This window comes from Sceloporus undulatus, chromosome 4, assembly GCF_019175285.1.
Source record: "Sceloporus undulatus isolate JIND9_A2432 ecotype Alabama chromosome 4, SceUnd_v1.1, whole genome shotgun sequence".
In the NCBI taxonomy this organism is placed as follows: Eukaryota; Metazoa; Chordata; class Lepidosauria; order Squamata; family Phrynosomatidae; genus Sceloporus; species Sceloporus undulatus.
Window position 1 is genome coordinate 28,636,263 of NC_056525.1, and position 26,634 is coordinate 28,662,896.

The window sequence follows — 26,634 nt, forward strand, 5'->3', positions numbered from 1 at the left end:
ACATGCTAATTGAAAAGCAATAGCAATAGAAAGTACATTTCTATACCGCTTATCAGTGCGCTTAAGCACTCCCTAAGTAGCTTACAAACTGTAAGCTAATTGCCCCCAACAATCTGGGTACTCATTTTAGTGACCTCGGAAGGATGCAGGCCTGAGTCGAGCTTGAGCCCTTTCACTGGTATTGAACTCGCAACTTTATGGTTTGTGAGTGAGTGGCTGCAGTACAGGGCTCCTGGTTGAAGAATTCTGGGAGTTGTAATCCGAAGAAGTAACTTTTCCAAATACTAATTTAGCTAGATTCCCTCTGTTTCCTATTCCAATAATTATTGGCAACTCCAGTGTTGTCTGCTTAGATTAGTGAAATATTTTATTAATGTGAGCTTTTCTGTAAACCATAATCTCTCCATAATTTCTTTGGGCAGATACCTGTAGAGCATTTAATTTTTTTAAAAAAAATCCTTGCTTTGAGACTACAAAAACATACAGTTTTCTGAGGAATGTTTTTCTTGACTTTCCAAGAAAAACTTGCTTTCACCCATCTGCCTTCATTTCCAATTTGACCTCAAAATATTGTTGCAAACAAGAACTGAATACAAATTCAGGAGGACTGTCAGCTCAGTTTACCAAGATTTGAAACTGAGCAATAATGCCTTTTATTGCATTCTTTGGCTCTTTAATTGCCTTTTGATACTACAAAGCTATCCAGCATAGGGTTCCAGGCCAGCACAGCAGCTGTAGACCATTAAGAAAACCCTTTGGTGACCTGATGTTCTCTGGGGTGAGAGAATGTCCTAGATATCTAACAAGTACAATGTATACCTCTAGCATTTTTCAGTCTTTGGCACAAGTTTGATTTCAATATGAACTCCTTAATTAGACAGCTTGTAATGACATTAAATATGGACCAATGGACCCAGGAAATAAAGTCTAGGGTCCAAAACACACTGCAGAAATCACCCATTTTGAGATTGCTTTTACTGATTTTGCTCAATGTTAGAGAAATCTGGGAATTGTAGTTTTGGGAGACATTTAGCCTTCTCTGTCAGAGAACTCTGGTACCACAGTAAACTACACTTCCCAGGATTCCTAACACTGAGCCAGGGCAATTCAAGCGGACACAAACTGAATTATTTCTGCAGTGTGTTTTAGACACGAGTTGCTGATATTTTTTATTCTGTATAAGACTATCTGCATGCTAAACTACAAAAATAACAGAAATATCCATTATTTTGGAGATCCAAATTCTGTCCCAAAAGTAATTACGTTCTTGGAATTGTATAATTGTAGATAAAGAGAAATTTGTATTATGACAATTATGTTGGTTAATTTATTCTAGAGTTCTGTTTTACATAGTTCCAGTTTTGGCAGCCATAAAACACAGAACAAACACTAAAATTTCAATCTCAACTGTGGAAATTTTAGTAGTCCTCTGGCAGGCATGACCCCATATTTTCAAGCATATTCTCATAGCCATCAGGACTTGGTAGTTGCTGATACTTTTAATAAAAACTAAAATTCTCAGGAAGCTCTAGTCGGAAGTAGTAACGTGTAGCATTACTTTCCCTGAATTCCTCTACCATACACACTACCGTGTCTGTAAACAGATCCAAGGAATGCTTGCTGTTTCATTCTAATCCTGCCTATGGACACATTGAAGATTCTTTCACAACATTTTTAAACAATGAAAGAACAAATATGTGAAATATTATTTCACAATGATGAGGGATCTCAGAAGCTGACAAAGACACTTGAAACCTGACTTGTTTTGATTTGTTTATAGCCTCTTTTGAATAAAATCCATGAAGATATCTCACTTTCTATTTTTGTGTCCCTTCTTCCAAATGTACTCTCTCATGGAGCAAAAATGTATCATTGGAACTGGTCCCAACATACCCCAGCCAACTCTTTCTTCTTGTCTTCAAGCTCTAAATTTGTTCGAAGCAAGTCAATATTTATATAAATACTGTTTTCCTCCAAACATCTTGGTGATGTAAAATGTCTGCTGTGACTAGATTCTCTCCAGAGTTACTGAATTAGTTCTAGGTATCATTTTTAAAATTTTTCTTCTAACACCATGAGGTTTACATGTATATACAAATTTTGCCTGGAGCACTGCGATGCCCACAATTTCTCTTAGCACTTGATCCAGTGACAATTAAAACCTCATAATCAGATGGAACTTGTTTTTTCTTGTATTACTCTATACTGTGGTTTAAGAACATCAGAAGAGCCATTCTGGGTAAAGGACTATGTTATCCATCATCCTGTACATACAGTGACCTGTGGATTCCATATAAATCTCTCTCCTCCTCCTCTTCTTTAATTATAACCCACTTTACCTCTCCACCCAAAACCAGGACTCAAGGTAGTTCACAAATTAAAACAAATAAAATATGTCTAAATACAAAAGTTAATATTAGAATGAAATTTTACTGTCCAATTTCAAGCATGCTATTAAAATAGCAAGAGCAGTTTTAAAACAATATAGTTAAAAGCAATACAACACCCTATTGAGATCTCTTCCTTTGAAAACTTGAAATTTTTGAAAGCATCTGGGAATGAAACATGTCTTTGTGTACCAGTTGGAAGACAGCTGATCCCTGTTGATCTAAAATTCCAGTCACTTGTATCTGTAGACTGTGAAACCAATAGATGATGATGGTGATGATATGTAGAAGATAATAATGGTGCTGACGATGATGAAAACAATGACAACAGCAACACTTTGTAACAATTTGAAGTGTTTTATCACTTTGCATACATTCTTGGTACAGTGGTGCCTCGGGTTACGAAATTAATTCGTTCCGCCATTCCTTTCGTAACCCGAAAATTTCGTAACCCGAAACACTTTTCCGTTAGCACTGGAAAGCCTATAGCTGCACTTTGCAGCATTTGAATTTCGCGCCGAAATGAATTTCATAACCCGAAAAATATTTCGTAACCCGAAACAGTTTTTGCCAATCCAACTTTTTCGTATCCCGGAAATTTCGTAACCCGATCATTTCGTATCCCGAGGCACCACTGTAATTTTATAGCGATCCAATAAAGTACGTAGCGTTATTTTGTACATTACATGTGTATAATTCAGATTCAAAGAACAGATATAGAGTTTATATCAAGGGGAGACTTCATGATTCACTGCTAAGTCTCTCAGCCAGTCCAGCTTAGCCACTTTGAATAGCATGCTGCATATATCACAGACTCACACCTGTTGTTAAAAAATAGAGACATTTCTTTTTACCTAATCACCATGTATAGGAAGAGAAGTGAAACCTGAGTGCAGGTACTTTGGTGCTGCCATCCATGTTCTGTAATTTCCTGTATCTGTGATTTGTCACACAAACGTTAGCCAGATAATTGCTTTTGAAAAAGAGGGATGCTTAATAACTGACTCCTTAATGCTAATACCACTTTTAAATCAAGCAGGCTATTCACTTACACAGGCACAGCTGACGTTTTTATTATGCACTCAGACCAATAAAAATCAAAACTCTAGAATAGCTAAATTCTGAGAGGTGTGAATATTTACATTAAATAAATCAGGCAAAATGATCTGTTTCTGCTCCCACTCATTATGGCATGGGTCTGAGGGTTATACGGGACACATGAACACAGATAAGTATGGGTCTTATTCAACCATCACTTCTGTTTCTTGCATTTCAATATGTAATGCCCATACAAAATTTTAAATTTTTTAAAAATTAAATGTTAAACATTTTAATTTTTTTTTAAAAAAAAGATAGATTTCTAGATTTTGGAGATTTAAAGACAGAATATGTAATGCCCACACAAATTTTAAATTTCATTTAGCATTACATATACTTTCTTTAAATCTCCAAAATCTAGAAACATCTCTTTTTTTAAAAAAAATGATAAAGAGATAAACAAATTAAGTTAAGGTACCCTGGAACTAAGTCTCTGCCCCAAACTTTGCATTTATTTTAGGCTTTTGTGGAATTGCAGAATGCATTGACTAACACCCATAGACTGTTTTAAATCTATAACAAATTGTTATCTCCACACATGGTAGAATAATTTCCCTTTATAAGTAGTCACTGTAATATTTCATCCCTTTATGTTTTAATTCTGGAACTGATTTGTGGTTCATATAACCACAACATATTGGGATGAAGAGACAACCAATAAATAAATAAATAAATAAATAAATAAAATAAAATAAAATTCAGCAGGGAACTATATATCTTGCTTTGAAGAAACAATTGACAAGCAGATGTTGGATAATTCATTGAACTGCATCCAGTCTTTTAACTCTTACAAAAAGCCAGCATCTCATATTGAAATAACAACATTAATCTATAAGAAATAGGGAACAAAAACAGCATAAACAGAAAGTCATCTTAAATCATTACCAACATTTGATCTATTTAGATTTAGATCTGAAGGAACATTCATATTTATGGAGGAGTTGTTCTTCATTTGTGCAAAGCACCTAATTTACTAAGAGTATTTGTGCCTATTAATATACACACTGGTATTAAAAGTGTTAATTTACGTATAAGATTGCCAAATAGGTGGCAATAATTCTGGTGAATTCAAAGCATGCAACTGACAGACAAAGTCCTGAAGTTTGAGGTCTACTGGTGGGCAATTTTAATCCTCCATATTATTCCTTGGCCTCTGCCACACAGAAATGACAGTAATTCATTTGTTCAGTATGTAAATGATGTCAGATGCCTTAGATCAGTGAACAGAGGAATATTTGAAAGTCTGTCATGCAGCAAAACTAGGCACTGCAGAATGCATGTCTGAAGTTGTGCACAATTTATGCAGGATATTGGGGCCCCCACATTGCAACTAGTGAACTGGAGTGTAGCCAAGAACTGTTTTATTCAAAGAGGTGGTCCATGGACCAGTACTGGTTCCCAAGCTGTGGGCTGCCAGTCCCTATCCAGAAAAGAAAGAAACAATTTTAACCAAGAGGAACAAATATGATGCTGGTCACTGGTACACTGGAAAAAATAATTGCCAGTTCCTCACATCAGAGAGCCAGAGAAGCATTAGAACATAACTAGCTAGAACACCAAACACTCCCTTGCAAGAAAGACTCATGATAGAAATTAAGGAATCTTTCAGAGGAGTTTGACTGTATCATGAGAATTTCTTGATAATTATCCATGGAACCCTAACCTGAACACCATCTACTCTACCCCTTGCCATATACTGTCCAAATGATGAAACATCAAGAATATTCTGTAATATCTAATGTGTTATTTCAGATGGCTGGCTTACAGGTTGGAAGGAAAATTTATTCCATGAATGAGGATCTGGTTTTTCTGCGTCCATTTCAAGAGGTGGAGACCATCTTAAACCAGTCTTTCTGCTCTCGGAGGCCTCTCCGACTTCTTGTGGCAATGAAGTCTAAAGAGTAAGTTCTCCAAAATGTATAGTCATGTCCTTTGTCTACATTACAGGCTTATTCTGAGCAGTTAATAGGTAATTAAAACTTTTATGCTGAAGGAACCAGATCTTTTTGGATCTCAGAATCTAATCAGGCTTTGGCCTGGTTAGCACTTGGAAGCGAGACTGCTAGGGAGTACCAGGTGCTGCAGGCTATATTCAAATGAAGGCAGACTATTTTGAAATAAATCATACCCAGAAAATCCTATGATAGGGTAGCCATAGGTTGAGGGTTATCAAGTTGAAGCCACATAACAGCAAAACCCTACAAAACATGATGAAAATCTGCTGTTGAAAGCAAAGGCAAAGCTTATGTGCTTTACATTCTTAGAATCATAGAATCATAGAGTTGGAAGAGACCACATGGGCCATCCAGTCCAACCCCCTGCCATGCAGGAAATCCAAATCAAAGCATTCCCGACAGATGGCCATCTAGCCTCTGCTTAAAGACCTCCAAGGAAGGAGACTCCACTACACTCTGAGGGAGTGTGTTCCACTGTCAAACAGCCCTTACTGTCAGGACGTTCTTCCTAATGTTGAGGTGGAATCTCTTTTCCTGTAGCTTGCATCCATTGTTCCGGGTCCTGTTCTCTGGAGCAGCAGAAAACAAGCTTGCTCCCTCCTCAATATGACATTCTTTCAAATATTTTAACAGGGCTATCATATCACCTCTTAACCTCTTCTCCAGGCTAAACATCCCCAGCTCCCTGAGTCGTTCCTCATAGGGCATGGTTTCCAGACCTTTCACCATTTTAGTCGCCCTCCTCTGGACACGCTCCAGTTTCTCAATGTCCATTTTGAATTGTGGTGCCCAGAACTGGACACAGTATTCCAGGTGGGGCCTGACCAGAGCAGAATACAGTGGCACTATTACTTCTCTTGATCTAGACACTATACTTTTATTGATGCAGCCTAAAATTGCATTGGCCTTTTTAGCTGCCGCATCACACTGTTCACTCATGTTCAACTTGTGGTCTGCTTGGATTCCCAGATCCCTTTCATATGTAGTTTCATTCAGTTTCATTCAGCCAGGTGTTCCCCATCCTATATCTGTGCATTTTATTTTTCTGCCCTAAGTGCAGTACCTTACATTTCTCCGTGTTGAATTTCATTTTGTTAGCTTTGGCCCAGCTTTCTAGTCTATTCAGGTCATTTTGAATTTTGATCCTGTCCTCTGGAGTATTAGCTGTTCCTCCTAATTTGGTGTCATCTGTAAATTTGATACGTATGCTCCCAATTCTGTCATCCAGGTCATTGATAAAGATGTTGAATAACACTGGGCCCAGGACAGAGCCCTGTGGGATCCCACTGGTCACTTCCCTCCAGGATGAAAAGGAGCCATTGTTGAGCACCCTTTGGGTTCGGCTGGTCAACCAATTACAAATCTATGTAACGGTTACTTTGTCTAGCCCACATTTTACAAGTTTGTTTGCAAGAATGTCATGGGAAACCTTGTCAAAGGCCTTACTGAAATCAAGATATACTATTTCCACAGCATTCCCTTCATCTACCAAGCTGGTAATTTTATCAAAGAAAGAGATTAGATTTGTCTGGCATGACTTGTTTCTCTGAAATCCATGTTGACTTTTTTTGATTATGGCATTACCTTCTAGATGTTCACAAACCCTCTGTTTAATGATCTGCTCCAGAATCTTTCCTGGTATTGATGTCAGTCGAACTGGACGATAATTGTTGGGATCCTCTTTTTCCCCCTTTTTGAACATGGGAACAATGTTTGCCCTCCTCCAGTCTGCTAGGATTTCTCCTATTTTCCACTAGTTTTCAAAGATTATTGCCAATGGCTCTGATATTACATTTGCCCAGTTCTTTTAATACCCTTGGATGTAGTTTATCGGTCCTGGAGACTTAAATTCATTTAGATTAACAAGGTATTATCTTCTATCTCTTTAATTATTCTATGCTGAAATTCCCCTTTCTGTCCTCTGCTCCATTTCCTCAGGTTGGCCCCTTTTCCTTTTCTGAGAAGACTGAGGCAAAGAAGTGTTGGTAATTCTGCTCTTTCTCTGTCTCCTGTTAGCATTTTGCCATCTTTTCCACGCAGGGCCCTCCCATTCCTTCTTCTCCTTTTGCTGCGGACATATCCAAAAAGCCTTTTATTCTTTTTACCTCTCTAGCAAGCCTGAGTTCATTCTGCGCTTTAGTTTCTGACTTACCCCTCCACATTGCTTTCTTTGAATTCCTTTTTTGTGATTTCCCCCTTTTTCCATTTCTTATACATGTTCCATTTCAAACTTAGCTCGGTTGAAAGTTCCTTAGTCATCCATCCTGGTTTCTTGAGACACCTCCCGTTTTTCTTTCTCACTGGAACTGTTTGAAATTGTGCCTTCAGTATCTCCCTTTTGAGAAACTCCCATATGTCCTAAACTCCCTTCCCTTTTAGTATTTCTGACCACGGAATCACCCTCAATACTTCTCTGAGTTTACTAAAATCCGCTCTCCTAAAGTCTAGAATGTGTGTTTGACTATGCCTGGCTTTTCCTTTCCATTGTATGACAAACTCCAGGAGAACATGGTCACTTCCAGCTAATGATCCCACCACTTGCACCCCATTAAACAAGTCATCCTTGTTGGTTAGGATCAGATCTAAAATAGCTGACCCCCTTGTTGCCTCTTCCACCTTTTGCGAACATGAAATTGTCTTCCAGGCAAGTGAGGAATTTGCTAGACCTTGAGGATTTTGCTGAGTTTGACTTCCAGCAAATATCAGGGTAGTTGAAGTCACCCATCACTACTACATCTCTCTTTTCTGACTGTGTGGTCATCTGTTCTAGAAAGATATCATCCAATTCCTCAGTCTGACTTGGGGGTCTGTAGTAGACTCCCACCGTAACATCCTTGTTGTTTCCCTACCCTTTAATTTTTATCCAGATTCTCTCCACCTGGCTTCCATGATTGATGTCCTGGATCTCTTCACTGGTGCAAATATCTCTTACATATAGTGCTATTCCTCCTCCTTTCCTGTTATACCCCTCTATTTCCACATTCCAATCTTATCACCTGATTGTGTATAATAAAAGCCAGATATTAAAAATTAAAACTCATGCCATGCTACTAACCTTAAAAGAGAAATCTATCTTTAATTCATTTCAGTTGATTACATCAGCACTAAAGACAGAGGTGGGAATCATACAGCTTATTGGTTGTACACATCTGACCCTTTGATGGGTTCCAGGTAGCCACTGAGACCCCCCAGGATCCTCTAGACCTCAGTGTGAAACAAGGACTAAACAAAAATCCCTAGTTAGTGGTGGCTGGGAGAAGCACTGTAAAGCTGCCTGAAAACAATTGGAAATGACTTGTGGTTGACTGAAACTTCACTTCCAGTTGCTGCTAGAAGCAATGCTGTGACCTGCTGAGGCTCTAGCCGAGCCAAAATTGAATTGCAAACTCTCAGCATATGCCCATTATGAGTTAAGGGAAGCATACATTTTCCATTAATGAAAAACTTCCCAGAGTAGCATTTCTACTTTTGGAAGAGAGGGTTCATTGGGTGCCTGCTTTATTACTGGCTGTGTTATTTGCATATGCTTTCTGGAAATATTTTCATTTATTCTGTTTGAGTTAGGACAGAATACTGGGGGATATATACATGGTGAGTATCCCTTATCCAGAATTCAATAAAATTGAAATCTTCCAAAACTCAAAATTATCCATGTGGGTGGGTGAGATAGTGACACTGTTGATTTCTGATGGTTCAGTGGACAGAAACTTTGTTTCAGATACAAAATTATTTAAAAATATTATGTATAAAATTACCTTCAGGCTATGTGTATAAGGTGTATATGAAACATAGGTGAGTTTTGCATCTAGAGTTGAGTCCCATTTCCAAGGTATCTCATTATGTACATGCAAATATTCCAAAATCCCCGACCCTCCCCAAAAATTCAAAATCCAAGCGTCTTCGTGTCCCAAGCAATTTGGAAAAGGGATACTCAACCTGTATTTATTTGTATCACTTTAGTCACAGACTTCTTCTGTAAAATCCAAACTCAAGCCATTCCTGGACAGTGGTGATGAATAATGTACAACCAAATTTTGGTAATCTAAGCATCAAAATCATTCTCTTCTCAACCACCCCTTTATGTTTTGCAGGATTATAAAAATCCCAGACTGCAGTGAAATGTTGTGTTTCCAGATACGAGGAGTAGCACCACCTTATGTTCATGCTGTGGGACGAGGTAATAAAAAGGAACATGAAGCAGAATGGATGTCTGTGCTGATGGATAAACTGTATTCCTGCATGACAGGAACACCAGTGGGGTGTGGAAGATGTGGCCCTCTGGATGCTTGGACTATACTTTCCATCAGTCCTGACCAGCATAGCCCACAAGCATAGATGGGAGTTGAAATACATCTGTCACATGTTCCCATTCTTGATATAATAGCAAGGGAAACATAAAGGGAAAACACAAGATGTTGCTGGATTAATTTTTTAAATTTTGCTATGCTGACTAGGGCTCATAGGAGAAGCAGGCCAACTTTTGGAAAAGTTAGACTTTGCCTGCCCCTGAGAGTGAGCCATTATATACAGTGTGGTAGTAAAATGGTGTCGCTTATATAAAATGGCAAAATCAAGATTTGCTTTATGAATTTATATATTTTTGGAATATATTCAAGCAGTGAATTATTGAATCAATGGATAAAAATTCTGTGGATACAGAGGGTCAACTGTACCTCAATGGCACCAAATGAATAAACAAATAAATGATGCTAATGCTGGTAATAGTTTACTGTCTTTTTATGACAACCAAAATATCTCATTTGATGCAGTTGCCTCATTGTCTATTGGTAGGGTGAACTCTGCTCCCTGTGTCCAAAAATCATATTTCTGTCAGTGTTTACTGTGTTGCCATATATTCTTAAACCTTCTCTTGTCCATCTCTTTAAGGCTCAGAAGCAGCAGCTGTGGGTCTTCACCCAGGACAATGTATTCTGAAAGTAAATGGAAATAACATGATGAATGAAAATTACACTGAGGTCCTGGAGCACTTTACATCATATAGAAACAGGCAGCAGGAATTTCTGGTGAGCTCATGGGTGTGTAAAGCTGATTAGGGAGAGGGAGTTTTCTTATAGTGAATGAGAGACATGGCAAGGGGGAGAGAAAATATATCATGCTGTTATGAAACTAGGCTGCTGAATAAATCTGCTTTGAATTAATCCTGTCATGAATCAGGGAGCGTACTTAACATCCACACAAAGTGGAACAGTGTGAATTTCCGTCAGCCAGAAGTATTCCTATTCATACAGCAACAGATTGCTTCCCCCCAGCCTTAGAGATAAAAATAGAATTTGCTTTTTGGACACTTCCCATTTTAAAATCACTTGAATATTTTTGTAATGTTGAAAGGCAAAGCTTGGCCACCACTCACCTTCTAGAACCAGGCTTCATTTTGGAATCTACAGTTCTTTCTCCAGTGAAGTCGAGTGCAATTTATATTTCTTAGTAATTGATTCCTTTCATTACACTGTTAAGCTAAACTTGTACCATGACTTTAGAGATAGCTTGTTTCAGTTTTCCCACAGGTTGCTGCCTCCGAAATGTTTTTCTTTCTTTCTTTCTTTCTTTCTTTCTTTCTTTCTTTCTTTTTTAAAAAAAATATTTTATTTATAACATAGAAAACACATACAGTAAACTGAAACACATAGCATTATATACATGTTAATTGTTTTCTATTACATGGTTATAACCTTACATCAGTACCAGTCTTCTTCACTCTTTAAAGAAAATCCTAATACTTAATTCTGGCTCTTATACTTCTTTCTACCTTCCATTATTGCTTAAGTCATCCTATCACCATTGTTCTTTAAATTGTTAAGTCTTCTCAGTGGATCTTTCTATTAAAAACTATGAGAGTTAGAGAGGAAGAAATAGAAATAATAAAAAGAAAGGGAACCAAGAGAGTAAAATAATGTTCTTATTCTGAATTTGAAGTTGTTTTATTTATAGCAGTTTCCCATTTCACTGCAAGGCACTATATTATCAGACCTTGCCAGTTCTTTTTCCAGTATTTTGTCACTGGTAACCATACTTTTTCTACTTCAGTTAATGAGTTATTGTTTAAACTACAGGTAAGTTTGTCTACCTCAATCATATCCATCAACTTAATTAACCATTCTTCAGTGGAAGGCATTATCTTTTCTTTCCAGCATTTAGCTAAAAGAATATGCACAGATGTCAACAGATATACAATTAGCTTCCAGTATTCCTTTTCATCTGCTTTCTCTAAAATTGAAGGTATATTAAGCAAGAATAGTTCAGGTTGCATAGGGATGTTTCAACTAAGGGATTCCACCAGCAAAATGTCATTTCTGGGCTTTTGTAGCTAATCCTATCAAAGCATGTGCCACCCACCCTATGTCTTTTCACAGAGAGTCAAAGTCAGATTACTTGGAAAATTAACATACCTGACCTTTGCAATTTCAGTAGCAGCCATAAGAGAGAGTGATCAGGTCTGGGATGACGGTGTGTAGGGAGAAGGTATTTAACCTTTTCCCAAGCTCATGTTCATCTCAGGAAGGAAGCTGTTATTGGTACCACTGGCAGCTTCTCTCCAGGGTAAATAGCTTTTTGGAAATAAAAGTGTTTTTAATAGAACCGTAGTTTGGGCAAAAAGGTTAGCTCACCCTCTTCATGCTTTATAGTTCCACACTTGATGACCCTGCCCACTTCTGTGATAATTGTTTAAGAAAGTAATATTTCTTTGGCATCAAGACTTTGATTTATATATTTTGAAGCAGTGGGAGATGAAGTGGCTAGACATCTTACAAAATGCTTCTTCCCTTATTCTATTGTCCATTCTCTGCTCCCACCTGCTATAAGGACCAACTGTCCAAGAGACACTGTACAGGTACATTGTTTAGAGAAAGAGAATAGAGCCAAGGATCAGAATAGGATGGGCTGGATGATATGGCAGCTTCTTTTTTTTACTGCATTGGGGAATGTCAGACTACAGATGCAGTCTCCAGACTGAAGCCTGGCAAATTTACTAATATGGATGTAATCAGTAGCTGCGAGGTTATTTGCAAAATGTGAAGATTTTGGGCGGATCAGATACGAAGAGTAGAAAGTCAAAGGCAACAATAAGAATGAAAATATATATGGATGCAGTTATGCTTTCTTAGGTTTAGTTTCTATAGAGAAACCTTCTCCATCCTGAATCTTCCAGATTGGTTGGACCATGATAATGACCAATGACCATGTGTTAAGGGATGATGGGAGTAGTAGTGAAACATATTTAGATAGTCAACTGGGTCATTCCTTTGGGGAGTCATGCTGAAGCCAATGCACAGAGAAACTTATGAGTGTGACTTCCTAACATTTCTGTTTTCTTGGAAGGGTTTCTATCAGTGGGTTTACCGGACCCATGAAGATGCTGAAGAGGACAGAGCTCAGCAGGCAGCTTCAAACTCATACCTGAATGGAAGTCATTCTGAATCTTGTAAAGGAGAACTCTCAATTGAAGAAAATGCAGATCTTGATCCTTTTAATGACAGCCAACAAGAAGAAGGTAAGAGTAAATCAACTTGCAACAGAAAGGATTTGTCTAATAAACCCTTGGCTATTGGGAGACTTGGCACAGGGGTGGTTGCCAGGTGCACTAAGAATACGTGCAATTTTTTTGGAAAAAGTTATCATAACCCATGCATTTGTGAAACAGTTTTGCTTAATAAAACAAGTGTCTACATATTATTTTCACCAGTACTTCGATGTTCTGCACATTTCCCCAATACACTCATTTTTGTACACAACTCATTTTATTGGTGAACTGTATCACAAAATTCAGAGAAGTGCAAATATTGAAGTACTGCATTTCAGAATGCATACAGTATTTGTTCACAAAATGCTAACAGATTTCTCCCCCATCTTTATACAATGACAATAATATGTAATTTATTATATATTATATCTTTATCTATATCACTCTCAAATGATTGAGTTATGTATCATTATGTGTATAACTGAATCATTTGAGGTGACAGGTGGTGATTTCGAACAGGTGCTTTGGAGATGTATTGGACATTTCCTCAGCCAGTGAAATACAAGTGTGTGAGAGTAGTGGAGGAGTCTGGTAGACTGCTCAGTACTGCAAAGAAGGATACATGGAGTCCACTCTGCAGTTCCCACATAACTTGCAACACCACTGATGCCTCTTATACAATTGCAGTATATAACAGAGTTATTCTCCAGAACAGTGTGTTTGTTTCGTATTGACCTCCTTAGTCATGAAGTAAATCTGTGATGGTGCAGGATAATTGACTTGGCAGCTGCACTATCAAGCCACAAACTAACACAATTACACAGTGTCTTGGCCTGTGGTCAGCATATATCATACTGGGCAAGGTTTGTTTGGATTTTTAAAAAACACTCTAAATTACTTGTGCCACGTAGGATGCCAGCTTAGTCTGTTTCTTTCTAATTTTGACTCTTACATTGGGTGTGATTGACTTGCAGCTAAATTGTGGGATTCTTAACAATAATGTTGAGAAAAAGGGATTGTGAGATGGTATTTATTGACAATTGTTGGCTTAAGCTGTAGCTTTTGTCAATTTGGCCAAAATGACAAAAGAAGGAGATTATTTCATGCAAACTGCAAACAAGCATTCAAACTCCTCTCAAAGCTGGGCACTTACTAAAGTCAGTTTGATTTTTCTTTTCCATGATAGCCCCACCTATAGATCAGGGTTAAATTTTAAATCAGTGTGTATAAGAACAAGAATTTTAAATCAGTGTGTATCAGTATGAATGAGCAAGTGAGAATGAGTCAGAGGGAGAACTGATGTAGGATATATGATATGAGAGTGTTGTTGATTTATTGAACGAGGCAACTTTGTGTTCAGATCCCTAGCCATTCTGGTGACTGGGCAGCTCCATACATTCCCATGTCTTAGCCCAACTTTGGCGCATTACAGACTCCCTAAAAGCGGCGGTCTGCCGGCAGCACCGGTTGCTGCATCCAGGAACCGCAGCGGCCAAACCATGCGATTCCTGGGCGCTGCCGAAAAGAAGCACCAAAATGGCGCTGCTTTTTGTGCCTCGGAAGTGGCGCTGCGAGGCGCTAGTCCCGCACTCATGGCGTCACTTCCGCTGCATGACTTCTGGATGCTATGCGTCCACGACGTCAACATGGTGGCCCCCCGTGTGGAACAGGCGCCACTATTTTGTGCACGCTCCGCGCGTACTAGGGTTAGGGGCGTCAGGAAGTGATGCCCCTTCCTAACCCTAGTACGCGCGGAGTGCGTACTTTATGCCCGTCCAGAACAGGCCATCCTTTACAGAATAAATTGTGAAGATACAATTGGGTACAGTATGGGATGTATAATGAATGTTGTACTTGGAGTAGGAGGCCTTAGAGCACAGGTCAGGGGAATCAGGTTCTGATATCTACTCTGATGTTCTTGGATTGGTGTACAATCTCCATTTCCCAACATAAGTTCCATCACAGATTTATTGTGAAGATAAAATTGGGAGTGGGGAGAGCATTGAACTCCTTGTAGGAACAGTGGGATAAAAATGTAAATTAGCTAATATGCTTTAAATTTGACACCAAGAGCTTGCCAGATAGGATAGTAAGTGATCTGGGGCTATTCCCTCATGTTTATTACTGCTTAAAACATCCTCTTGCAAAACATTTCAGTTCTTTTGAAATTGCTTTGATGTTCTATAATTGGAGGAAGTACCACTGTCAGGATTTCAAGCATTTTTGTTGACTGGGCTGAAGGGAAGAGGGTTTTTAAAGTTCATCAACCATTTTAAAGCTTTATAAATATTCATGTTTGCATTCTGCTTTAAACTGGCTAGTTTTCCTTTAAATTCTTTCTTGCATTTTCTTACAAATAGCAATTTTTATGCACATATTCCTTGGGATTCAGATCATTTTGAGGAATGGGAAGTGAATTGTATATGTAATAGTGTCAACCAATTAGAATATCAGTTTGTTTGGCCACTGTGTACATTAAATACCCTTGAGAATATTCTTTAGGAAGCTCATAAATGCAGAGAGGACACTGGGCTATTTTAATCAGTGACAGATGGAAGATAATTAACCTTCCACAGATATTTAAGGCAGCTTGTTTCAGCCCCCCCCCCCCTTACAAATACAGGCTCTTTTATTGTGTTGCTTCAAGGATCCTGAGAATTAATGAGATTACATTCTTTAACAAACCATGGCCACTTCCCTTGTTTCTGTCTATGCATTCTTACAATGATTAAACTTTGTTTTTCAGGTTTGACCCTTCAGAGTTTCAGCTCTCCTCTGATAATCAAAGAAGACACTCCCCTTATCAGCCTAACAGTGGACAATGTCCATCTAGAACACGGTGTTGTGTATGAATACGTCAGCACTGCTGGAGTCAGGTGTTTTGTCTTGGAGAAGATCATTGAGCCAAAAGGGTGCTTCAATGTCACAGCAAAGGTTTATACAGTTCTACAACATATTGATCCATACTTCTGTTCTTTTGTTGTCTCTCAAATACCGTAGATAATATTTTTAAAAAGAACATCTTAATAAAAATAACTGCTAGACACCAATGTAATTAAAAAAAGATCCCTCTGCTGCTTTCTTACAAGTTTTTGCTGGACTTACCTGAAAAGGGGCAACTGCTCCATCTATCTTCCCTGGTCATGGGTTGCATACTAGTGTTGCAATATAGCCTTCTTATTTTTGGAGTAAATCATCAGTGCCATGAGTCTGGAATGCAAACAGTGGCAGTCCAAAAGGTGAATACACTTTCTCATGCCTTAGGAGACTGGTGAGGAAAGGGCAGGATGGTTTTGCAGATGGCTAAATAATGGTTTACCGAGGGCTTGGTGGTTAGTCCAAACTGTTTTCTTTTCAACATAGGCCAAACATTACATAAAATCAGGGGCCACATGTGGTTCTGAGGTTCTGAATCTATTCTGATATAAGCTAGTTTGGGAAAAGTGTAGTCTTCTTAGACGTGCTAATGCAGAAACTATGCCCAAAGCAATGTTGATTAAGAGGCAAAAACATTTCACTTGACAAACCTGTATAGTTCTCTGTTTCATATTTACAAGGTTCATGGCAAGCAAAATTGTTGATTTTTCCTGCTTTAGATTTTAGAGGCCTTTGCTATAGATGATAGCTACTTTGTGAAGAACTGCAGGAGACTCATGTCCCTCAGCAATGCTGTGGTGACCATGCCACAGTATGAGTTTCGGCAGATTTGTGACACAAAACTTGAAAGTATCAGCAGAAGAGTTGCCTGTTATCAAGAGGTAAGATAACTATCCACAGCACTGTCTTTATTATAACTTGTTGTGCTCCTAGTCCATAGCAACAATTTCAGATAGAATGCTTTCAAATTCCCATTTAGAGTGATGATTTAGGATTGTGTGCATATTAAATTTTCAAATCACTTATTGATTTCATTAAGATTTTAAATATGTGCCAGTATCTGATTCTGAAACCAGGGCTAGCTGTACTATTAAACTAAGTAATGCAACACTTTCATACAGTACATTTTGGACCAAGATCCAAGAAAAGTATTTTATGCCCTTTAGCCAAAGTTTGCCCTCCGGCACACGTCGAGTAGTATGAGGAACAAGGATGGAAAGAATATTGGTCCTTCATATTCACAGATTCTTTATCCGTGGATTCAACCATCCATGGCTTGAAAATATTCCAAAAAGATATACATTCTAAAAAGCAAACCTTGATTTTGCTATTTTTATATAAGGGACACCATTTCACTATATCATTGTATTTAATGGGACTTGAGCAACCATGGATTTTAGTACAGCGCTTTATAAATAAAGGTTAATAATAATAATAATAATAGTATTCACAGGGGCCCTGGATCCAAACCCCAGCAGCTACCAAGGTCCCCTGTATGTTGCAAGCCTTGTATACACCAGGGAGATAATTCTTCACTATGTTTGTTCTTGAACAAAACAGCATTTTAACAATTTTCTCTCCACAGTGAGAATCTTCAAAAACCCGATTTTTTAAAGCCTGTTCACAATTCAGGACTTATTCTGCACAAATTTCAAAGGTGGTTGTTAGCAGATAATGTTGTTTTCTATGCAAATAAACATTGTTTGAATCTTACACAGAATAAATCTTGTACATTTATATATATTTATAAATTTATATATTTACAAATAAATTACAGCATTTTTTTGGTGCAGGGAACAGCATTTTGTGCCCAGGAAATTACATTTCTGCATAGTATTTTTCTACCAAATATTTCAGATCAGAATCCCAGTTTACATATAGTGCTGGAAATTTAACTATTCTTCAGTTGTCATATGCTTTAAAAGTTCCACAGTGTGATGTTTTGAACAGAATTCTTGCACAATTCTGTCTGGTATCCATGGAATATTCATTATTAACCAAACAAAATAGGCTGAAGCAAATTCTACAATCAGAGTTATGCAGCTTATATCCATTTGCTCATTTCTCCTAATTTTTGTGCAATCTGTCATTCATACAACATTTTAGACTGATGAGCAGAGAATTTGTTTTTACTCCTTGCTATTACAAGCCTAGTATTCTTGATGGCCACTAATTTGTAGATCTAAATAATATTTAAAATGTGCCTTATCTCATTCTTTGTTTCTCTTAGATTTCCGTTAGGATCTTGATTACTTACACAAACTAGACAGGAATCTGTATGTGTTTTGAGGAAGTAGTAATTCTCGGAACTATTGGAAAGATGGACACAGAGCTTAGTTTTTCTTTCTCTGGAGGTGTTGATAGAAAGAAGGAAATGAACCACAAGATCAGATAATTTATATGTTTCTACAAATCGTTTTCTTTCCCTAGTTTGTAGATGAATTGAAAACAAAGGTGAGCCCATCCTTCAAACAAGCTACAACAGACCTTCATCCCCTGAGCAGCATGGATTTCTGCCCCACAAACTGCCACATTAACCTCATGGAAGTGTCATATCCCAAAAACACTACCTCAATGGGAAGGTCATTCAGCATTCGCATTGGACGGAAGCCTTCAATTATTGGCCTTGATCCAGAACAAGGTATTTACCAGCTCTCTGCGTTCTAGTGTCACCTTTGGGGTATAATGTTCACTTATAGCTCAAAATTAAATTCAAGAAGAAACAGCGGTTTCTTCTAAAAGGCCAAGCAGGCTTTGAGGTTTCATCAGAGCATCTGACTGTCATAGGGCATGGGGAAATGAGGAAGGAAAAGGGTTGGAGCATAGCTAACAATCTACACATGACAAGCAAGTGGCCTTGGACAGATTTCTCTTTTCTTGTGTAGAAGGGATGATTTATTGACTGGAAAAAATTACTGAAAGAATAAAGAGATCCACTGCTGTGTGAAAGTATTATGGCCACCAGGCTTTCTTTAAGTTTTAACTTTAAGCAGGAGGTATAGCAGCAAGCCTAATCCTCCCGAGTCATCAGTTCTAAAAGTGGGGGGGGGACGGGACTTTGAACTCTTGAGGTTTTGATAAACTATTAATCCCAGCACATTTCACTATTGGTCAAGCTGACTGAGGCTGATGGAAGTTAGATTTCAGTAACATCTGGAAGACCACGGGTACCCCAACCTTGTTCTAAGACATTCTTTCTTGATTCACAGTTAATCACAACAGAAAAGGAAAATCCGTAGGTCTGATTCATGGCTGTGGCTGCAGGAAAAGTCACAGAATTCAACAAGTTCAACTCTCAGTTTCCTGATTCTTCCCACAGCTTGGGAAGTTACTCTTTTGAGTGACAACTCCCAGAATGATATGCTGGCAAGGAGATTTTGGGAGCAGTTATGCAGAACTGTAGCTTTTGCAAACTCTGACAATCCTAACGATGTAAATTGCAAAAATAAAGTCAAACATCCATGCTAAATGTACCAAAGGCTCATGGACTCATAGAACTGGAAGGCATCCTACTGGCCATGTTGTCCAATCCTCTGCCAGTGCAGGAATCCACAGCTAAAGCATTCTTGAGAAAACCTCCAAGTTCACTACATTTCAGCATAGTCTATTCTACTGTTGGACAACTTGTGCCATCAGGAGGTTCTTCCTGAGGTCTAGTCAGAATCTCCTTTCTTGGGATTTAAATCCATTGATTGAGGCCCACAATACTTCAGATATTTAAAGATGGCACTAAGGTTAGGGGTATGGAGCTTCTTCAGAGTTCTTTTTTGCCATTACCTTTACCAAACATAAGTCATATGCTTCTTGTCTACTATTAATTCATACAGTAACATATAGCATACTGTAGATTTATATCAAGTGAGACTATTGGTGTACTCAGATCAATATTGCCTCAGTGCTTTCTATTTGGTGTAGTTAACAATTCCCCTGATCCCTAGCTAATATTGCAACAGTTTGGAAAATGGTAGTCTACAATGACTGGCATTGTTTCTCTAGTTTTCCCATCCCTATCTAGAAGTGTCAAGGACTTTTTGTATGTGAAATCAGCCCTTCCCTAAGTCTTGGAATAGATGGAGGAATACCCTGAATTTATCTGAAAAAACTTCCTATGCCCCAGTGGGATGATGTACCCCCCCCCAAAAAAGTGTACTTCAGGAATGTAAATTTGTGGCCCTCCAAATGCAGAGCTGCAGTTTTCATTATGAGACAACAACATCTGGCGGTAGATTTCCCACCTTGGGGTAGGAGAATGTCTTGAATCAACTATTTCTACCTTCTCCACCTTTGAATGAAGTTTGTCCTTTGTCTAGAAAATAAATTAAATAAATTTGACATACTCCATCAGATGAGCGAAAACACTATATTTATCACAGTCTTATTTTGTCTCTAACTGTCTTTGCAAAAGTAATTCAATGAATAACTTATAAAAGTATTCAAAAATTTCCATTCAGTATCGTTTAAAATTAGTAGTTTTAAAAATGAGTATTTTTAATGTTTAACAGGAAGCTTGAATCCAGTCTCATACACTCAGCATTGCATAACCACAGTGGCTGCACCATCATGGAGATGCTTGACTCCAGAAAATGAAGAGTCTAACCTACATGGACATTATGATGGTTGCTATGGCCAAGAGAATGGAGGGGCAGCTCCAGAAGAAAGGGGTCTTGCCTTTTTGTTGAAGCAAGAAGATCGAGAGATACAAGACTCCTACTTGCAACTCTTCAACAGATTAGAAGTAGCAGTTAAGGAAATGAAGCAATACGTCTTTCAGATCAATAAGTGAGCTGGTTTTGCATTTAGAAATCTCTGTGTGCAGTAGTGAACACTGTAGTTTGTGGCTTTTTAAAAAAGAAAAACCAGGCACAACATATGCAGGAATAAGTACAGTGGTGCCTCGGGTTACAAATTTAATTTGTTCCGCCGCCGCGTTCGTAACCCGAAAAGCTTTCGCAAGCCGAAAACCCATAGGCGCTAATGGGGAAAAGCCGCGATTTGGTGCGAAAAAGCGCCGAAAAGCACCAAAATTTCTTTCGTAACCCGAAATAACCTTCGTAACCCGGAACAGTTTTTTTCAATTGATTTTTTTCGTAACCCGGAAATTTCGTAAGGCGGCGCATTCGTATCCCGGGGTACCACTGTAGTCAGAAAATCATTCCATTATCTATGAGGTGTGCTTGCATGTTCATTAGTGCAAGTTGAGTATCCCTTATCCAGAATTTAAAATTCCGAATACTCCAAAATTGTCCATATGGGTGCTGGGATAGTGACCTCTTTGCTTCCTGATGGTTCATTGTACGCAAACTTTGTTTCATGCACAAAATTATTAAAATAGTATAGTATGAATAACATAACATTCAGGCTTATATACGGTGTATACAAAACATAAAGGAATTTCATATTTAGAGTTGGGTCCCATCTTATATAAGGAAGTCTCACCCTATACAGTACTTCCTTTAGCATTCAAATGACAGAGGTGAGCAGGCAAATTTACCCTGCTTCATAGCTCCCATTGATCAAAATGACTATCTTTCTTTGGATATTTATTTCTTCTGTTCTACCCCTTTAAGTTTATCCTTTGAGAAATGAGCCTTTTGGAAAAAGCTGAATGGAAAAGGTTGGCTTGGAAGACAAGCTTTGAGATCGTGGCATAAGTGAAATATTGCCAGATTTTTAAATGACAAGAAAGGAGCAAGAGCAGAATATGGGATATTGTGGAATTCCCCCCCCCCCAAACCTGCTTTAACTACTGTTGTTTTTCATTGTCATTGATTGACATTAACCATGGTTGATGCCAAACAGATTTTTTATTTTCTCAAACTTGAGTCTGAAGATGTTGATGGCTTACAGTTCCCATCATCCTGATCATAGGCCATGCTGGCTAGGAAGTTGAGGATCTTTATTTATATCCCTATGCCTGCCACATCAGAAACCAAAATGTTTTATAATTATGATAGTTGTAGGCCAACAGGTTTAGGTACCCAGTTTCAGACATCACTGATGACAAACCAGCTTAAAACTCTCAATTTTTTCCACTAAGTGTGAACCCATTTAAGGTGTCAATGTGTACCTTGACCATTCAGCAGAAGGTTGTGGAGAAGGTCACATTAGAGAGTGGAGGGAGAAGGGAGCACCTTTTTTTTGCATCTGCTTATCAGATAGTTGAATTATCTAACTAGCTCACCTTTGCATTGGATTCAACTAGAAACAACTGTGAGTGAGTATATTTAAAGTCTGTAGACTTATGAAATACTGTCTCAGAACACGATGAGCTTTTGCCTCTTTTGCGTGAACTGTAATTGGTGAAGTCAGAAGGCTGAAGCATAAAGATTATCTTGATTACAGGTTGTCAAACTCAGTCATCTGAGAAAATGAGTAAGAGTTCATGATGAATAAGATACCATCAAAAATTATAGTAAAATGCAGTGAAAGGTCCCCCGCTGTTAGACAGTGAGAGATTTGTAATCCTGATTTCATAGCTTTTTAAATGTCAGCTGTTATACTTTAGTTTACTCTTCATGAAAGTAGAACTGTGCTTACAGAATTTATTACTGTGAATAGTTGAAACCTAAAATCACTCAATGTATTTTTCTGAGAAGTGTCTATAATCCTATTGTTGGCCCTGTCCAGATGGGCCAAAAAGCATGTACTGAGTACGTGCTAGGGTTGCCTGGGAGTGTCCTTTTCAGACGCTCCCTAACCCTAGTATGTACTCAGTACGTCAAAATGGCAGCACCCTGTCTACACAGGCGCTGCCATTTTGACGCGACAGACACGTAGCATCTGCACATCCCATCGCATTTGTGACGTCACGAGTGCGCCATTTGGCAGCTGAGGCTTCCCGCCAGCGGAAATGGAGGAGGAGGCAGACCGCCCTTTTTGGCAGTCTGTATCCTGCCCTAGTTACTCTGATGAAGTAAAGTGTATATTTGGCTTCACCTCTTCTTGTCCCCAAAATTCTGTTGCAGGAAGAATTTTATTTGGATGTCTTCACATTTAGGCCCCTTACTTCTCACATAGAAATTTAGTTCAACTTCTAAATTGACAACATTTTCCATATATAGCTTAAAGTTACAATCAGAGTCATTACTGAAGTAATATCACCCTGCCTCTGTCTTTACTCCTTCCTTGTACGACATTTGAAATTTACTAGAGATGCACTCTTAAAGATGCACCTATGCAAGAGGAGTCAGTCACAAAAAAATAAAATAAAACTAGAGGCTTGCTTGAATCCCTTGCTGGGAACTTGATTGACTAATGTCTTGATTGACTAAAACATTTCTACCTTGCCCCTTCAGTACAAAATATCAAAGTTAGCTAAGAATAAAAAAAAAACATATTGAAAATAAAAAAGCAATGAAACAGTAGCATTTGACAGTACAAATAAAATTAAAACATCATTCACTGAATGGCTTTGGGAGTAAAATTGTTAAATTAGTACAGTAACTAAAAGGAAGTAAAGTAGCCACCAGCTAATTGTTCCTGCGAAGAGTATTCCACAACCAGGATGTCACCACAAAGTAGGTCCTATCCAAAGCAACCACCTCTGAAATAGCGGACATTTGGTGGAGGGCCTCTGATGAAAGTATGTGTCTGCAGCTTTGATATTCTTTTTAATTTCTGGGGACCTTAATTGATTTTATTCACTAAGATACTTTCTACATCTGCAGGCTTTTATCAACCATTACTGAACCTACAGAAGCAGAATTAAGTGAGCCTCCCTCTACAGATGAGATACCCCCCACATCCTTGGTCACAGAGGACAATGATATTGACAAAGCAGAGCATGGGATGAAGAAGGTTTGTTTTAAAGTATCCGAGGAGGACCAAGAAGATTCAGGACATGATACAATGAGTTACAGAGATTCTTACAGGTGAGTTTTGTGAAGGATGCTGTTTTGAAACTATTTTGGTTGGAGAGGGTTCAGCATTCATATACAATCAAATAAGTAACCAGCTACACAGTGGGATATTGTTAAAATATATGAAATCAACATGAGCATGCTCTTTTGGTTAATTGTGAAGTTGGGTGGTGCATACCTACCACAGCTCGACCAAATCAAAGTAAGAAAGTGGTTTCTACATACGTGGGGAAATGGTTAACTATCCTGAAATGTGTAAGTTTGCTAACTAAATTTTAAAAAATGACTTTACAAGAACCTTTGATCTTATTGAATGCTGGTGACAGATGAGAGAGTGATGTAAAGAGTTGACCTGCCATTGTGTAAAATGCGCTAAATTTAATGATGCACAAGCAGATTTCTGTTCATGCAATGGAAATTTCATTTTTTAAATTTATGCTGCAACTCTTCACAAACCTGCCTAATTTCTTCAGCCTGTAATAGAATGAATGAGCCAGTGTAGCATACTGGTTTGAGTACTGAACTATGACTCTGGAGACCAGGGTTCAATTCCTGGTTTGGCCATGAAACCCACTGGGGGACCATGGCAAATCACACACTCTCAGCCTCAGGGGAAGGCAATGACAGACTTTCTCTGGACTAGGCGTAGGCAACCTGCGGCCCGCGGGCCGGATTCAGCCCAGCAAGGCCTTGGGACCGGCCCCAGCCCAGTCCTGCCGCCGATTGCTGCCGGGGCCTTTTGGGGGGGCAGTTGTCTATAGAAGCCTCAGAAACATCCATTTATATTATCATTTTTTAAAAAAAATCAGCAAATTTTTTCACGTGTCCTCCATTTTTTTAAAAAAAGTGTCTTCCATTTGAAAATTTTGTCCTACATTTGTCCTGGTTTATTTATATATTTAATTTTTTAAAAATTTTTTAAAATTTTTAATTTTTTGGCTTCGGCCCCCCAGTTGTCTGAGGGACAGCAACCCGGCCCCCCGGCTCAAAAAGGTTGCCTATCCCTGCTCTAGACAAATCTTGCTAAGAAAACCTATGATAAGTTTGCCTTAGTATTGTTATAATTCAGAAATGACTTGAAGGAACATAACAAAAACAACGATAGAATGAGAATTCCAGTCCTCCAGCAGTATCCAGTCCACTGGGTACTGTTCAATACAGTGTAAGTAGCATACAGAGCGTGAAACTAGGTTCATGTACCATGAGATTGAAAAAAGTATTCCCTACATTGTTTCAGGAAGTAATAAAAAAAAAAGAATGCTTGTTTCTGTTTCTGGCTCTCCAGAACTTTTAAGATGGCCACCACCTTGTAGTTATAAAATGTTTAAGTGCAGGGGATGACAGGCCTCTTTAGCTAAATGACAGAACACAAAGAAGCCTCACTTCTGAAATTCCCTTTTCTCCCCCAAGAGATCTTAACACCAGTCACCTGGGTTGGTGAGTGAGTATATTGCCATATTGTGTTGCAGGTCCTGTTGGTCAATGCATCAAGGAAACTATGTACCAATCTGTACCAAGGGTTGCGGGTAGGGTTTATTTTAATATAGTTTGGACCTATGTTTTTAGATTAGAGTGGGCAGATGTTTTTCAATGTTATGTTTGTAACTGAATGTAGTTTTGAGAATATTTAAAAAAGTTACATCTTCCAAGCCCAGCATGTATGCCAAACAATGAAAAGGGAAGAGGTGGTGAATAGTTGCTAAGTGCAGAAACACATTAACATCAGTGGACACAATGGTTCTGGAAGTGTGAAAAGAAAGAGAGCAACCCCGATTTGCTCCTTTTTTGCAGAAAACACAATAATAAAAGTGCAGTAATAGTAGGAAAGGTGTGTTGTGTGAGAAGGTCCTTAGTTGCTCTTTGCTTTGGCTTTTCTAGTCCTGATCTTCTGTAATAGGTTAAACCCCAAATATTTTTAAAGTTTACCATTTTTTTCTCACCATGGGAAGTGTTGGATGCTTAAAATTCACTGATGAAAGGATTATCCCATGTATGGATGCACTATCTTCAGACAGCCAGTGGCCATGCTGGTTTGAGGATTATGGTGGCTGCAGCACAAATGTCACTTTTCCAAATTCTGCTTAGGAACTGAGCCTGTTTCCTGCTGTACAGTAACAATTGACAGTAGGGCATTTGTGGTGTTAGACCAAGCCCTAATCATTACTTGTACGGTATGAATTTAAGTGTATCCAGTCTAGAGTTCACAGCAATCTGACATGGTTCACATGTCTGTCACAGGATCAACTTACAGCAGGGCCTCAGTGATCAGACAGGTCAGGTGAGGTCAGAAGGAAGAATTTTCTCCTTTATCCAGTGAAACACAGCAGCTGGAAAAAAGAGAATCTTTTGTGGTTGTTTTCAGGAGCACAAGCTGGTTAATTTGAGACTTGCTCAGCAGCTGTTGTTTGCAGAACTGATAATTTGTTGTCTTATGCGCACAAACAACCCATCTACAGAAAACACAGACAAATTGGACATTGGAATAAATGCTATGCTGATGGTAGGGTCTTTCCTTGATTCAAATCAGCAGGCACCACCAGTCTGAGGCATTTGGAAATAGACAAAATTAACTAAGCCCCTCCATTTGGGAAATCTTATAACCAGGAATTACAGCAATTCTTCTTTGGATTTTGTGGTTGTATTTTTTATGGGGCACAATTTCTGGGGCATACAATGTGTGACAGGGATAGAAGAGAATGGGATGTACAGTTTGGAAGGAGCTACCAACTAATGAACAGTTCCTTTGCTATCCAGTTCCAAGGCTTGCAGAGAGGATGTTACAGGGCTAGAAAACTCTTCATTTCCACAGGTGAAGAGTGAGAAGTGATAAATGTGAACTGTGGTGTAGTTGACAAATGGGGATTAGAGTTCCATAAAGGTGCCCTTTGTTTTTTCCCTTCTGTTTGGTGAAGCATAGGAGGTTAATTTTTTCTGCTAAGACTGTCCATCAGACTCCAACTACCTCTTAATTGATAGAC

The 26,634-nt window shown here is 38.5% G+C and overlaps 1 protein-coding gene across 2 annotated transcripts in view; it reads left to right on the forward strand.

The window, feature by feature from the left end:
• The window catches only part of PREX1 (phosphatidylinositol-3,4,5-trisphosphate dependent Rac exchange factor 1), a 323,175-nt gene that overhangs the window by 254,805 nt on the left and 41,736 nt on the right, over positions 1-26,634 (forward strand). For both annotated transcript variants that reach the window (XM_042464631.1, XM_042464630.1), the window contains 9 exons: positions 5,238-5,386; positions 9,532-9,617; positions 10,328-10,464; positions 12,779-12,950; positions 15,667-15,854; positions 16,517-16,678; positions 18,228-18,438; positions 20,300-20,576; positions 23,465-23,668. In XM_042464631.1, the coding sequence (XP_042320565.1) occupies positions 5,238-5,386; positions 9,532-9,617; positions 10,328-10,464; positions 12,779-12,950; positions 15,667-15,854; positions 16,517-16,678; positions 18,228-18,438; positions 20,300-20,576; positions 23,465-23,668 (1,586 nt within the window). The remainder of the gene's footprint in view (positions 1-5,237; positions 5,387-9,531; positions 9,618-10,327; positions 10,465-12,778; positions 12,951-15,666; positions 15,855-16,516; positions 16,679-18,227; positions 18,439-20,299; positions 20,577-23,464; positions 23,669-26,634) is intronic.